This window comes from Ovis aries, chromosome 1 (genome assembly GCF_016772045.2).
Source record: "Ovis aries strain OAR_USU_Benz2616 breed Rambouillet chromosome 1, ARS-UI_Ramb_v3.0, whole genome shotgun sequence".
NCBI lineage: Eukaryota > Metazoa > Chordata > Mammalia > Artiodactyla > Bovidae > Ovis > Ovis aries.
In genome coordinates, this window is record NC_056054.1 from 229,917,300 (window position 1) to 229,934,408 (window position 17,109).

At 34.6% G+C, this 17,109-nt stretch overlaps 2 protein-coding genes across 7 annotated transcripts in view; both read right to left on the reverse strand.

Annotated features, from left to right (window-relative positions):
- The window catches only part of RSRC1 (arginine and serine rich coiled-coil 1), a 447,819-nt gene that overhangs the window by 219,538 nt on the left and 211,172 nt on the right, over positions 1-17,109 (reverse strand). The gene's annotated exons all lie outside the window — the stretch shown is intronic.
- LOC105603698 (translationally-controlled tumor protein-like) lies at positions 7,693-8,433 on the reverse strand. Its single transcript, XM_042235125.2, has one exon. It carries the CDS (start codon positions 8,421-8,423, stop codon positions 7,905-7,907), a length of 519 nt encoding a protein of 172 aa, XP_042091059.1. The 5' UTR covers positions 8,424-8,433; the 3' UTR covers positions 7,693-7,904.

The window sequence follows — 17,109 nt, forward strand, 5'->3', positions numbered from 1 at the left end:
TATTAAATGGTAAGGCACAAATAATTTCAGGTTCCTAAATTTTTTCTAAAGTGAAAAGGTGTGCAGTAACATACAAGGAAAAACATTCATATTGTTCTAAACACTGTTTTAGTATCTTGGTGTTTTTTCTTAAACATTGTTATAACCACCTACTTTTGCTATCACAATTTTAAGTATCAGCACACCATAAATATTAATATTTTAGGATAATCTATTAGATATTATTTTTAAAGAATTACATAAATGTCTTTCCTGAACCTTTTAGAATTTAGTTTAAAATAATATTTCCTATTTTTAAAAGCCTTTGTAGCCTGGCAACAGCTATTTCTAAGAAACTTATTCCCTGTGACTACTTTTCTTTCAGTTATTTGACTTTGTCTTTCTCTCTCTTTGTATCATCTCACGACTGCTGGGAAGGGAATGGTGTTCTCTGCAGTACCAATCACCTGGACTAGTCTACTTATTATTTCTCTTTGCTATACTGACTTCACAAAAGTTTTTAACTCTCTTGACAGAACCTTTTCTGTTTTATTCCAAGTTATAATTTCTATCTTTAAATGCAGTTACTTAGTCTCTAAAAGATCTTTTAAAATCACCTTTTAAAAGTGTTTTTGCTAACAAAAGCCAAGAGGTAAAAGTACTAGAAAGTTTTTTTAAGTTATGTTTTTTCCTCAAAAACATTAATTAAATTTGAACCACTGGGTTCAAAACGGACAATGAAGCAGATAAAATATTTGACCTTCTGTAGGTTTATTTTATATCTCTATAAACATGCCGTAGAAAATAACTGATTGGAATGATTTACTAAGAGATTTTCTAGATGGATTATTTACATACAGGATGTTTGCAATATTTCATATGTCCCCAAAAGTTTTATATATATATGGGAAAAAAAAAAGTAAAAGGCAAAGAAAGACTGATTATATATCAGAACTGTATTCTAATCTTAACTATGTAAACTTTAAGGGTTTGTTTTCTCATCCATGCAAGCGTGTTAATCACAATCCTTTTCAAAAATAGAAAACTGTCCCCCAAAAGTAAATGACTAAATAAATTGAGGTTTGATCCCTTGTCGGAAGCAGCACAGTAGTCAATTTTACAAAGATTTTTAAAGACATTAAATACCATGGGGAAATGCTAGAATTACATTTTTATAACTGTAAAATGAAACATGTAAAATGACCCAGATTGTTAAAAAAAGAGAAATTAAATTTAAAAATTTTACATAAAATGCATATCGTAGGAAAAAGCTAGAAAATATGTGATAAAATAATTTTTATTATCTATTCTATCCTTAAGTTTTTCTATGTTTTTCAAGTAGGATTTCATCAGCTGGAGCAGGAAAAATGGGTTTCACAACAAAAATAATGTCTTTATAGTTAAAATAATTTAAAAATTAGATGACTATTAAATTTTTTTACAGTTCAATACAAAGTACATTAATGTCACATTTCAGTGTATTAAAGTATGCTCTAGAAATTGTAAGATTTAAGTTTTGCCTATAATCTGACATTTGACACCCATTCTTGCTACTACCATGAGGTTATAGACATATGTTGCTTAGAGGTGAATTTTATAATGGATAAATGTACCAGCCTTTTGCCTCAGGAGACTCGTGATCAAAAGTAATAAGTGAAAATTATGTAGATGATCAAATACTGTTTTTTTTTAGTTGACATTAGTCTAATCACAAAACCACTTCCCTATTCATCATAATTAATGATCTCCACTCAAGGAAAGCCCAAAACCATGGGTGTTGTTACTCATGATTAAAATATACTAGCAGAGGCTTGATTTCTAACTTATGTTGCTATTTTCCTTTTAGAATTCTAATGTAGAGCCCAAGTAATATACAAATATAAAATCAATATATTATTTCTTGAACTCCCATTCTAAAATAATCAGATTCCTCTCTCTTTCTTGCTGGTTTCCTCCTCACCCATCCTTGCTTATCTAAGACAATGAGGTAACCTAAGCCCTATTTTACTTATGAAAATTATCACACTAATCAGTTCAATTCAGTTCAGTCGCTCAGTCGTGTCTGTCTCTTTGTGACCCTATGACCCATAGCATGCCAGGCCTCCCTGTCTATCACTAATAAAATCCTATAATCAAGAGTAGTACTTTATGTATTTAAAAAATACCTATTATAAAAGAGCAACCAAATATATTTTCACAGTAACTTTAGTATGATAACCAACTCTATACCACTTGACCAGCCTTCCCTTTTCTTTTCAATTGACCACTCTACCAAAATGGCAGCTGATTTTCACATTCTTGAAAAATACAATTTCTTTCAAAATTAGTTCTACATATTTTTATTTTTTCACAAGGCCATGAAGGAGAAAACATTAATAAAAAAACCCTTCAGGTAAAATTATATGAAATGCTAGTATTTTGCATTTTTAAAATACAAAAGTGGTAATTTCATTTTGCTCAACTTAAAAAAACAAAGTTGACAAGGGAATAGGGTTGTCTTTTTCACTTAGAAGCAAGAGAACAAATCATGAAGGAAAATGACTGACAGATTAGACTGAATAAAAATACTCTATATAAAAAGTATCCGGCAACACAGAACTAAAATAGATGGCAACACAGTGACAGTAATATTATTAGCAGCAAATCTAACCAAGAGTTTAGAGCTTCATTTCAAAACAACTACTAAAGGTTGTTAACAAATCACTAATTTCTAAAAGATTAGAGAAAGAATGAGTTTAAGACAACTCACACAGTAAAATGACAGCCGGTCAAGTTCTCTACTTAGATTTCTCTGGGAGAAGTCTCAGTTCTTATTATTAAAATGTGGAAATTAGATAATTCTGATACTTAATGCTAGCCAATGATGCAAAACTTTCATGCATGAGTGCCAAGTCGTTTCAGTCGTGTCCGACCTTTTGCGACCTGCCAGGCTCCACTGTCCATGGTATTATGCAGGCAAGAATACTGGAGTAGGTTGCCATGCCCTCCTCCAGGGGATCTTCCCAATCCAGGGACTGGACCCACGTTCTCTTCTGTCTCCTGCACTGGCAGGAGGATTCTTCACCACTAGTGCCACCTGGGAAGTACTCATCACACTTCACTTATAAACTGCATCTTCTAGGCTGATACAACAGCCACAGAAAGCAATTTGAAAAATGTGCAGGAAGTCTTAGAAGTACTCATACTCTCTGAGAAACTATTTCTAATTTCGGGACCTAGAAAGAAATATTTAAAATAATTGAGAGCTATGATCATTCAGATATTTCAGATACTTGCTTTAAAAAAGTGAAGGCCAGGAAGTGACCTAAACCTCCAACAATAAAGAACTCATTAGATAAATGTATTCCATAAGATATAATATTTCTATTGAAAACAATGACAGTGCTAAACATTTAAAGTATGTAAAACTGCCTACCAACAAGAAAATGCCAGTGTACTATATATATCAAGAAAATTTAAAGTGTTTATTCTTTGACACATAATTAAAAAAAGAATCTAACCTAAAATAATCATTTAAGATTCAAAGATCTATGTACAAAGATATTTGTCACAGTGCTACCTATAAGAGCAAATTATTGAAAAATTATTGAAAACAATATACCAATAAACTTCTAACAGAATAATTGATTTTAATACACTGATACAGTAAAGTATAATATAGCTATTGAAAATGCTTACCAAAAAATTAATGACACTGAAAATTATTCCAACTATACTAAGTGAAAATGTGAGATACAAATATAGATCATACTTCAGTTTTGATTTATGTGAAATATGTATTATAATATGGATGCACAAAACAGACATGAAAGAATCATCCCAAAATGTTACAATGGTATATTCTTTCAGCAATGGCAGCAAGAGGAGATTGGTGTAAACCTAGATAAAATGACTGAAGAGCACGGCGAAAGTAAAGGCAGATGACAATGTATTTGCTGAAGTAAAACAGCATGTTTTGTTTTTCTTGCTTGGGAACATTACATCCCCATGGCTTAAATGGCAAATATCCACAGCTTTAGCACCAGAAGTAATAGATTTGGTTCAAGTTAGTAGCAGAACAACTAGACCTTTAATGGGGAAATTTTGGAAGTGAGAGTCATAGAAGGTTGAGATTATAAACTGTCCATATACTCCCAGCTATCTACTAAATTATGCATGTGGGCAGAAAATCCCAAAGAATCCAGTGAAGATTGAAAGCCTGTGATACTTATAAATTTGCTCCACCTTGCAATGTATTCCTCATCTACATACATCAGTCATAGTGTGGAAACCTTACTGCCCTGAGGCATCATTCACTGACCAACCACTAAACTACAGGAGCCACGCTAAGCAGACAACACTAACAAACACACAAAAACTGAGCTAAGATACCACAACCAAACATTGCAGAGGCAATAAACTTCACAGATTGAGTCTAGGAAAGACAACTGCCTCCTTTAAAGAACAAACAAACAAACAAACAAAAAACCACAAAAGGAAAACAAAACAAACTGAATCCAGAGTTAGAACAGCATATCATCCACTAGTCCAGTTTTTAAGCAAAATTTTGCTGCTGCTGCTGCTCAGTTGCTCAGTTGTTTCTGACTCTGTGACCTTCTGGACTGCAGTCCACCAGGCTCCTAGGTCCATGGAATTTTTCAGGCAAGAATACTGGAGCAGGTTATGATTTAAAACAACTTATTAAAAAGTATGAACATATGAACCCATATTCAAGAAAAAAGAGTGGTTAATAGGAAGCAGCTCCAAATTGGTCCAGATGTTTGATTTAACAGATAAAGATTTCAAGAAAGCGATTATAAAATGTTCAAAGAATTAAAGGAAAATATGCTAAGAAGGATTAAACAAATAGGGAATCTCAATGGAGAACTTTGAAACTATAAAGAGAGAACCAAATGGAAATCTACATTTGACAAGTACAATAACTAAAACAGAACCCTCCCCCAACCCCAAAAAACACTTCACATCACTAGATGGACTCATTAACAGACTGAGATGGCAGAAGAAAGAATCAGTGAATATAAAGGCGTATCAATAAAACTTATCCAAAGCAAAAATCAAAGTGAAAAAATACTGAAGGAAAACGAACAAAGCCTTAGTAAGCCGGATGTAACTTAAGTCTTAGAAGGAGAAAAGAGAAAGAAAAGGACAAAAAATACATATATATATGAAAAAATAATGACAAAAAAGTACCAAGTTTGGTGGAAAACTTTAATACCTTAACAAAATTCAATGGATTCCAAGTGAACAAATACAAAAACAACCAAAGTGATATGCATCATGGTCAAACTTCTAAAAGCTAAAGGCAAAGAGAAAATTTGGAAAGGAGCAAGAAAAAAATAGCACAACATGTACACAGAAAATATATAATTAACGTTTGACTTTTCATCAGAAATAATGCAAACTAGAAGACAATGGTGATGGAATATTTAAAGGGCTGGTGGAAAAATATTAATACTTGTCCATCAAAAATTCAATATATAAAAAAAAAGGCAAACTAAAAACATTCACAGGTAAGCAAAAACTGAGATAGTTCATTGCTAGCAGACCAGCCCTAATAAGAAATACTGAAGGAAGTCCTTCTGGCTAAACAGAAATGAATGATAACTCAGAATTCAGAATAGGAAGGAATTAAGAGGAATGGAAAGAATAACTATGTGAGTAAATATAAGATATTTTTAATTTTCCATAATTTTTTTAAAAAGACATATGCTTGCTGAGTAAAGATTCTAACACTCTATTGTTGAGTTTATAAAGTATACAGATGTAATATGTATAATATTACAAAGGAGAGGAAAATGGAGGTAAACTGGAAAATGAAGATAAACTGGTAATGTTTTATTAGAAGTAAATTACTATCAATTTGAAGTAGACTGCAATAAGTTAAAGATGCATACTGTAATACCTAGAGGAACTCCTGAAATATTTTTCCTACAGTGTCCTTGAAAACTTACATAGTCAGGATATCACCTAGATACAACAGTATAATACACACTATTCCAAAAAAAAAAACAGAAGGGCACCAAAATGGCAATAGCCCTGAATCAAAATGGAAGCATTATAAAGTGACTTATTTTTTCTTTTCTTTCTTGTTTCTGCATTACATATGAAGTGATTATAATATTCTTAAATGGAATATTCCAATAAAATTTAAACCATGTAAAAAATACCATAATAAATATACCAAAAACTCATGAGATACTAAAGACATTTTAAATATGGGTATCTTACATGCGCATCAGAGAGTTTATAAACGTCTTGAAATAATACAGATTTATATTTTCCTGGACAGAGAATCTATGGTTATTATCAGACTCCAAAAGGGATTTATATGTCAAAAAAAAGTTAAGAACCAGTTTTCTAAAGTATTAATAAATGGCTTATCAAATTCCATTCATTTGGACTGTGGACTCTGAAGCATCCTTATGTAATTAACTGCTCGTTAAAATTCATTAATTTAAGTTAGTTCAAAACTCTTTAATTTCCCTTTATTCTTATTTCAGAGGTTCTGATCTGGGTGACAGGAAGAAATAGGGTAAGGAGAATATTCTATGGGCCACAAAAGCAGAAAACAGCAACACGACTGTATAAACTGGAAGTCCCTTAATCCTGAAACAAGTTATTCAGCTAGGTAGTTTTTGCTTTTATTTTTCCACATAAGTCTTCATGAAAGTGCCTATGAGTTCATGATATTTTAACAATTTCTTAGGTAATTTGCTGTTTAGGCAGGTTGGGAATTACTGCTCTGAATTAACAGTGAAATCCTGAAGCTAAGTTTGTTTGTGATTATTTCCATATCCCTATCACCCAAAGCAGAACCTGGAACAGAGAAGACTCTCAATAAAAAACCTGTTGAAATAAATAAGTCCGTCTTCTTTTTCATAGTGTGTGGATAAAGAATAAAATCAAGCAGTATCAAATTACCATCTACATTATATATAACAAATACTGAGATAAGAAAATGCTTACACTCCTTAGATAGTAAGTTACTGGTGGTAGTAAGCTATATTGGAAGATTTGTGTTTGGATTATTAGTGCTGAAGTATTCCAGATCTCTGTCCCTGAAATCCTTTCTGTCCTTACTGGTCCAGTAAAAATAACTCCTCGTTCACATTATTTCCTGAGGAAAACAAATCTTAGTCCTTGAGTCAGCAATATCTCTTGGGCTCTTAAGTGACTACATCAGGAGACACTGATTTAAAACCTAGACAAATTTATTGTTTCTTTTTCTAAACAAGAGGAAAGAAATCATTATCTATGAAAATAATAAGAACAATGCCATTTTAGGTCACTTCCAAATTCAAAGCAAAGCTTCCAACAGAGTTGCTTAACAAGTATTAAAATTCTTGCCTTTTAAATGCATAGACTTAAACAAATGAAGATGATAGATTAAAGCACAAATGGTACCTTTAACATGATATTCAGACTAGGCTATCTGATCAGACAATTCACAGAACAGAGAAACCATTCCTTGAAATAACAGCAACCCATATACTCCGTTCCATTTTGAACTTTCAAAGGGTCCCAATCCTATGGGAAGAGACATTTCAAGTACTATACATATGCATGCTAGTCGTGGATCTTATTAGTAGACCCATTTCATTATAAAAATTCATTTCAAAATTTGTGGTTATTAACGATAATTACACAACAACAAAAAACTTCGTGGAGAAAAAAATTTTGAGATGCAGTATATATATATATATTTTTTCCCAATGAGTTTAAATGTGTTTTATTTTTAGATAACCTACATGACACGTTTTCTCAAAAACAATGCCTCCGCTCCCAATAAATCAACGTTCAAAACAAATGAAGAGCTCAAGATGACATCAGTCCCATCTGTCTAAGTCCTGGTGTTGTGTGGATGAAAAGCAGTGGCCAGCCAGTTCTGATGACAGGTGACTGATCCAAAGTAACTGCCAACTTTGTTAAGACTTTTCCATCTCTAAACCATCCTTAAAGAAAATCACATATGGGGTTACACCATCCTCATGGTAGTCCAGCAGAGCGACCATGCCATCTGGATTCATGTTTTCACCAATAAAGAACTGATAGTTTTTGAAATTAGTAAGGATGTGCTTGATTTGTTCTGCAGCCCCTGTCATAAAAGGTTTTACTCTTTCTGGTCTCTGTTCTTCAAGTTTCCCTTTGATTGATTTCATGTAATCTTTGATGTACTTCTTGTAGGCTTCTTTTGTGAAGCTGGTTTCCTGCAAGTGATGGTTCATGACAATATCGACACCAGTGATTACTGTGCTTTCGGTACCTTCGCCCTCGGGGCCTTCAGCGGAGGCATTTCCACCAATGAGCGAGTCATCGACGTTACCCTCTGTCCTACTGACCATCTTCCCCTCCACCTCCAAACACAGCCTGTCCGCGACCTCCCGGATCTTGTAGATGTCAGAGAACATCTCGTCATGGCTAATGAGGTCCCGGTAGATGATCATGATGGCGACTTGAGGGAGGCGACAGCGGCGCTGGCTTAGCAGGAGCCCAGAGCTCAGAGCGAGCGCAGTGCGGCCAGGGTGGTGCTCAGGGGGAGGGGGGAGCGGGCGGAAAAGCGCAGTATATTTTTAATGATTAATAACAATAGAAAACTATCCTGATTAGAAATGTAACAACAAAATGTGGTGTTTTGGTCCACACAACAGTCTACTCACCCATTACAAATGTAGCTGATGGACTAAAACTGAGTCAGATTCACACTTATCAGGCTTGCCAGGGCAACCTTGGAGTCAGTCGATCAGAAATCTAGTGTTGAACCAACAAGTGTCTTGTAAAAGAGCTAATGTAAATTAGCTGAACCTCATAATAATCCTTTAGCTATTAGATATGTGATTTCCAAGTTCAAAATATATATTCAACACCCTTATTTCTCTTTGATTCAGGCTTCTTCCCTAGCCCCTCCTTGGGTCTTATTTATGGGTCGAAGGAAAAGAGGGGGGAGGGGACTTTCCTGGTGGTACAGTGGATAAAAACCCACCTGCCAATGCAGGGGACATGGGTTTGACCCCCAATCGGAGAAGATTCCACAAGCCGTGGAGCAGCTAAAGCCCATGTGCCACAACTACTGAGTCCACGTGCCCCAAATACTGAAGACCTGGTGGCCCAGAGTCAATGCTCTGCAACAAGAGAAGCCATCACAGTAAGAAGCCCTGATCATCAGACCTAGAGGAAGCCTGCATGCAGCAATGAAGACCCAGTGCAACCAAAATAAATAAATTTTCAAAAAAGAGGGAATAAAAACTCAGAGTTACTTTCACTATAATTTTTTTTAAATGCTCAGGAGCTAAGAGGCATTCATCCTAAGGTACTCTCTGCCCTTAACAGAATATGACATAAAAAGGGAGACAGGCAGCTTTCCTAAGCTGTCACAGAAGTTCATGTGGGAAGATCAGTCACATGGCCTGGCACAGAGGGAAATACCTTGCTCACATGGGGAGACCTAGTGGGATCAGCAATAGTACGGGGCAGAGGAGGGTCAAAGCAGAGGCGGATTTAAAAAGTAGAGGTGAAGGTCATGGTCTTCTTCTTTTTAAATTGTTCAAACCACCTATGTTGTTTTTGAGCACATGCAATTCTCCTCAAAACTGCCACAGACTCTTGGGGGACACTGATAACCACCTCAACTACAAGGGTAAAAGTCAGTAAAGTACCTTTTGTGAAAAGAAGTTTGGTTTTACTTGAATACTGCCTTTTAGTTCAGATTAAAAACCAGGAAAAAGTCAGGAATACAGAAATACTTTGGTATACCCATATGCTCAAATACCACCCAAGTCTCTTGTGTGTTGCTAGGAGACTGTCAAATGGTAACATCTCAGTGGATTAATGAGCTCTTTAATAATCACTAAAGCAGAGTTCCACCTGGAGTCCAAGAAGCCTGAATCCTTGATATGTTCTAGGAGGATCCCTGTAAGAATGTTTGTGTTTTTCTTCTTTTTTTTTTTTTGGAGAATTTTAAACTCTGGCTTTGGTGTTACACTAAAAACTACTAATTTAAGCATATGAGTGCCCCACTTATTATCAAGCAATTGAATGCAATTTCAATGGCAGGTTTTATGTTTATGTTCATTATCAAGTTTGGTGCCATGTGATCTCCTGAAATGTGGTGTTTGCTTTTAATGTGTCTGTAAGCATGTCTAACTGCTGCAAAGGAGGCCTGTACAAATGTCAAATGACAACAATGACCTCCTATCCACCACTGTACTCATGTTAAATTTTCTGGCAGTTATAAAGGCAAAATGATTCTTATTGAAGTTACAATTTGCAACTAAGACACTTTCACAAAATAATAAGTCTTTAATTTCTCCAGTTATATAGTAAATTGAGACTGTGTCATTTTTATGAAAGTAAATCAAAGGGCTACTTGATTTAGTACCAGAAGTATTATTCTGGACTAATAAGAAAAAAATTGAACTTACGTCAAAGCATTTTTTTTCATCAAGAGCAGGACAAACAACGTCACTCTGGTATAAAAGTAAGGGATTCTACAGCAAACTGAACAGAGAGAAATGGATGGAGAGTGAGGGGTATCACATGAAACAGAATAGAGAAGTACAGACAGGGCAAAGTCAAAACAACCTGAGCTACAACATCCCTTTCTTCATTCATCATTTGAGCTGAGGTACTGCTAGTCTTTGCACATACTACTTGCAGTGGCTGTAACTGCAGTGAGATGGAGGTAAACTTACATAGATCTTTTAAACTTTTTGTCAGAATTTTATTACTTTTGGTTGTATTATTATAATATTATTACTAAGTCGCCAAAAAGATGGCTCAGTGATTAAAATAGCTTACTTATCAAAACAGAAAAATAAAAATAATAAAAATCTCAAAATCATTCAGGAAATACAGGAAACACAAAACATACAAGTAAATCTGACTATTAATAAACCAAACATTAGAAAGTCAATGTAAGTAAACTAGCATCATCTATGTTAAGATAATCCACTTACATTATACTGGTTAAATTCTCCTTTCATTGATTTTGTAATTTTATATTTTATTTGTAAACATAGCCAGTGAATTTGTACTAATATGCAAATTTGAGAGGTAACTAAGTATACTAACAGCACGAGCTCTGGAAACTGCCTGGATTTAAATCCACAGCTGACGTTTATTATCTGTGGGATCTTGAACAAGTCATTTAGTCTATATGTGCCTCAGTTTCCTTATCTATAAAATGGAGATAATAATATTACTCAAAAATCCCACCTTAATGTTATAAGTAGGATTAAAAAAAAAAAAAGTATGAGCTCTGGAGACAGACTGCCTGAGTTTCATAACTCAATTTTTCTTCTCCCAGAGTGTATTACTGCGGGATTTTATTGTGCCTTTCTTGTTGGGTTACTGTAAAGATGAGATGAGTGTGTGTGTGTGTGTGTGTGTGTGTGTGCGTGTGCGCATATCTATCTATTTATCTATCCAATCAATACAAAATGCCTAGCACCTAGTACATGTTATATATGCTACCTGATGTTATTGTTACTGCAATTTCATTTTTAATATTAGTATTACAGTTTTACATTTATATAAACACTACACCTGTAAGGAGTTTAATGTGGTTATGTATATGCATTAAGCAATATTATGATATAAATCAAAGGAATCAAAATGTATTAAGTGGATGGGGGAGGAATTTTTTTCTCTTTCAAGAGTATGCATATGACTAAAATTCAGGAAGCTATTTTTAAATTATATCACCACCATAATGTTTATCCTAAAGCTACGTTTATTTTAACCATATGGAAAAGTGTTACTTCTGAAACTTTTAAGAAACACTGATAATCTGGTAACACAACAAGGCTTACTAACATTTTGGTGGCCTACCCACACCTCATATCACCTTTGTCTAATCACAAAACACTGTAGCAACCATGCATGCCCACAGCATGGCAGCTATGAGTCAGGCAACAGCTCGATACCAGCCAAATCAAGTGTGGTTTTATTTCTGCTGGTTAAATTTAAATGTTAGATCAGTGAATAAACACCAACACAAACTTTTTCATATTTATATAATATACTATAAGTTACTCAGAACAAATAGAACCACCACCTTTCATACAAAGTGTGTGGCACCTTTTCATACCATTAAAAGACAATTATCCATGGTTTAGAGGCTTTTTTTTTCCTTATACTTTAAAAGTATTTGGAAATCGAATATTATATAAATCACAGAATATTAGTCTGATTTTAAAGAAGGATGAGAGTGAATGTTCATTTTTATTTTTGCCTAAATGGTCTTTTTATATCAAACCCTGATAGTCAACTTAGTTTCTTTAGGAATGAGCTCTCATATCAATAAATAAAAGTATGAACTACTGGTAAATATTCAATTACTATGTCAGAACACAATATTCGCTTTTGCTGGGATATATAACTAAAACACTTCACTTGTCTTTGCCACACATGTGGTGGTTAGTTTATTTTTTCATATAAATTCATGAGAAACTTTTTCATAGATCTGGTTTTCTTAAAAATGTTTGATTAGTGCTTTATGCTCCAACCTGGATAGTGGATACAACTTGGATAATCACCAATAGATGGCACTGTTCGCACTAGGTAGCCAAAACCTCATAAATGTCTCATTACAGGCACAAATTATTAAGACCAAAATCAGTGAATCTGAATTTTTCAAGATGGAGGACATATATAAAAATAAATTAAATATTAAAAAATTTATACTTAATAGTTTCAGAATACAGAGACCAATTTAAGGCAAACCATTTACTCACCTAAAAATATTTATTGAGTACCTACTATCACTAGGCACCAGAGATATAAAAGTGATTAAGATATTTCCTGGTCTCATATAATTATACAATAATATAACTAATAATGGAGATATTCACTGAGAAGCAAAGAGGTGCATTCTGGGGATGGAATGGGTAAGTGAAAGATTTTTGCAAAAATGGTCCCTGAGCTGGTTCCAAAGGATGGGAGTCTGGGGGTAGTATTCGTCAGTATATTCTTTAAGTTCTTACAATTTAAAAAAAGGGAAAAGCAACAGCAAGAACTGGAAGGAAAGAAATGGTATACTAGTACAATGTGAAAAGTATAAATCAGAACATGGTAAGATATAAACCTGGAAGAAGAGGTCTGCAGCATTCAAAGAGTCTTGTTATCTTAATGAAATTTGGACTTCAGTCTTCATGGGATGGGGGTCCATTAGGGAGTAATAGAGATTGGCATAGTCATATTTATATTTTGGAGAGATCACTGTAGGAACTACGTGAACAGGAACTTGAACGGGAGATTGGAGGTGGGAATCCAACTACAGTTGTGGCAGTCCAGACAGAGAGCCTGATGCCTGAACCAGAGCAGTGGCAATATGAAACTGGAGCCTATTATACAGAGTGAAGCAAGTCAGAAAGAAAAACACCAATACAGGATATTTACACATATATGTATGGAATTTAGAAAGATGGTTTAACAATGACCCCATATGTGAAATAGCGAAGGAGACACAGATGTAAAGAGCAGACTTTTGGACTCTGTGGGAGAAGGTGAGAGTGGGATGACTCGAGAGAATAGCATTGAAACATGTATATTATTATATGTGAAAAAGATCGCCAGTCCAGGTTCAACGCATGAGACAGGGTGCTAAGGGCTGGTGCACTGGGATAACCCTGAGGGATGGGATGGGGTGGGAAGTGGGAGGGGGGGTTCAGGATGGGGAACACATGTACACGCATGGCTGATTCATGTCAGTATATGGCAAAAACCACTACAATATGGTAAAGTAATTAGCCTCCAATTAAAACAAATTAATTTTTAAAAAAGAAACCAAAAAAAATAGTAGAAGGGAAGATATCATTTTAAGAAATGTTTAAAGGCTGTGTTTTAGCAGGATATGGTGTTTAAATGGATATGGGATGTGAGGGAGAAAAAATCAAGGGTGATTATCAAGACAAAGCATTTCACAGGTACTTTTGAAATGCCACAGATAACTTTTTACTGATCTACCATTTTTAATTGTTTTTAATAAGTTGCTGACCTGCTTATTCATCTCCAATCTTTATGTAGCATCTTGTATTTTATCTTCAAAACACATCAGAATTTTTAAGAACTTCCCTGGTGGTCCAGTGGCTAAGAACCTCCCTGCTAATGCAGGGGACACATATTCGATCCCTGGTCTGGGAAGATTCTACATACCGCAGGGCAGCTAAGTCCATGTGCTACAACTACTGATCCCACACTCTACAGACCACACACCACAACTGTTGAAGCCCATGCACCCTAGAGCCTATGTTCCACAACAAGAGAAGCCACTGCAAAGAGAAGATTGTGCACTGCAACTAGAGAGTAGCCCCCACTCGCCACAACTCGAGAGAGTTCGTGCACAGCAATAAAGACACAGCAAAGTCATGAATAAATAAATATTTTTTAAAATGGCTAAACAATAACTTTAAAAAATAGTTATCATAAAATATGGTTATTATATATTTGTCATCTCTTCTGTTTATTAGATTACATCACATGAACACAAGGTCCTCTCTCCTGATCTGGATCACTGTTGAATACCTAGCACCTAGTCTGGTATATAGCTGATGTTCAACAAATAACTTGAAAAGTTAAAGTGAAAGTTGCTCAGTGGTGTCTGACTCTTTGTGACCCCATGGACTGCAGCCTGCCAGGCTCCTTTGTCCATGGAATTTCTCCAGGCCAGAATACTGGAGTGGGTACTGGAGCTGAGCCACCTGGTAAAGAATCTGCCTACAATGCAGGATACTCCATTTTGATTCCTGGGTCAGGAAGATCCACTGGAGAAGGGATAGGCTACCCACTCCAGTATTCTTGGGATTACCTGATGGTTCAGCTGGTAAAGAATCCGCCTGCAATGTGGGAGACCTGGGTTCAATCCCTGGGTTGGGAAGATCCTCTGGAAAAGGGAACAGCTACCCACTCCAGTATTCTGGCCTGGAGATTTCCATGGACTGTATAGTCCATGGGGTTGCAGAGTCCGACACAACTGAACAGCTTTCGCTTTCAACTGTTGAAGAAACACGTATTTCTGAAGATTCAGGCTCTACTCACAATCTGCTTGTCTGATTACTTTCCATCAGGATCAAACACTACTTTAGTCCCCATTTAGTAAAGCATATCCACAAGAGATGCAGCCTATTCATTAAGTACTTTAGCTTTTTTCAGTGACAGCTTTTCTCACCAGGGCAGGAATGAGCCTTTCAACATGTCAAGTTAGCAGCTATTTTCCAGCATAATAGGTGCTCTCTGGTCAGGTCAGTTTTCTTCAGCATGGACAACTAAAACACCATACTATAGAAACAAGAAATTTCCTCCCTCATTTTATGAGTCTTCTCAAAGTTTCTGCCATGTCTCCTTGCGTCTTTTTTTTTTTCATGGATATTAATTTATTCAAAATCATTAACCTTCTCAAGGCTGTCTTAAGACTTTATAGTGTTTGGTTAATCTTCTACAGTTTAACTATCCCTTAAAAATTTTTCCCTCTACTTTCACAATGCAAAGTATTATTTATAGCATGTTCATGGAGGGAAAGGGGTAGACAGGGTGCTCCATTTTAAAAAACATACCCAGGTTTTCCAATGACCTTCTCTATCAGTTTCCTTGGGATTTCAAGGAAACAAACAGATTTATTTTAAAAAGCTTAAACATAAAAATCTGAATTTAAAAATTAGACAGGCCTTCTATTCATACTAAATATTTAAATAATAAAGCTGCTCCAGAACATCTAAAATATTCATCCAGTAGATTTTAAAAAGTTTTATACTAATATGGTAGGTAAGATATGCATATAATAACAATTATAATGTAGCCATTGTATTAATAATATTAGATAAGTTTTATAAATTGGTACAGTAGTTCAGTGCCATGGAAGACAAATTTTTACTGAATATATATAGATTATTTTATAAAGGAAACAGAATCTAAGTTGGTCTTTGAAGAGAAAGTAGTAGTATGTAGTCCTGTCAAAATGTAATTTGTAAGTATATTTTTCAAGGACAAAAATACTGCAAAACATGAAGTCCCCAGTAACAAATTCCCAAGTTTATATCACAAGACATGTAAAATTACAGTAACACTGTTTAATATGAAACACCAACTCAAACAAACAAACAAACAAAAAAAGCCAGCAAATAGACAAAACCTACCAACGCAACCTGGAAAAATCCATGGACAGAGGAGCCTGGCAGGCTACAGTCCACGGTTCACAAAGAGTTGGGCACAACTGAGCAACAGCACACACACCAAGTCAAAATGGTCACAATGCCATAAATGGCTATATAGCTAAATGTTATAAAGTTACCTACTTAGTAAGATACGTATATTCTGAATTGGATTAAATAATTCCACAGCATCACTGCCTGTCAATAACAAACTATCAGTGGCTGATAAAGCCAGAACTTTTATCTTAATAAATATAAGTCATTTTAAAATTTCTTCTAGGAACACAGTTACATAGACACTTTGACAAATCAAGGAGGTAGATTAAGGTAATCCTTTCATAAATTGTAATAAAGATAGAAAAAGGAATAAATTACATTAAAGCAGCATTCAAAGCAGAGGTTAAAAGAAATTTCAGTGTAAATTTTGTCATATATGAGCATTATGTATCTGTGAATAATAATTTATAACAATTCATTAGACAACATTTTAGCAATTATATTTTAAGAGACATAATAATTTTTTTTACTACATCCCTTTATACACATTCTTTAAATGAAAACCAGGTATTCATCAAACAATGAATACTCACTTGTGTTATTGTAACATATATTTTTAAAAGTTGATTCTAGAAATCAATCAACTCTCAGAATATACTGTGGTTAACTTTGAATGAATCTGAATATATAGTTATAGAGATAAAGGTAACAAACTTACATTATTATTTATAGTTAGTAGTTGATCGCAAAACCCTTAAGAGGTAAAGCACAAAAGCTGTGTAATTAATGTCCTGGGCAAAACCAAGTAATGGAATTAATTTTTTAATAAAGCAGTTAAAGAAATTGAACCTGGGTTTATTGTGGTATGGACAATTATATGATTAAAATTGGCTTACTGCATTAAAATACTTATTTTGCTAAGACATAAAAGAGTCCCTTTCCCAAAACAGGAAAAAAAAAAAACAAAAAAAAGCCCACCCATACCTGACTC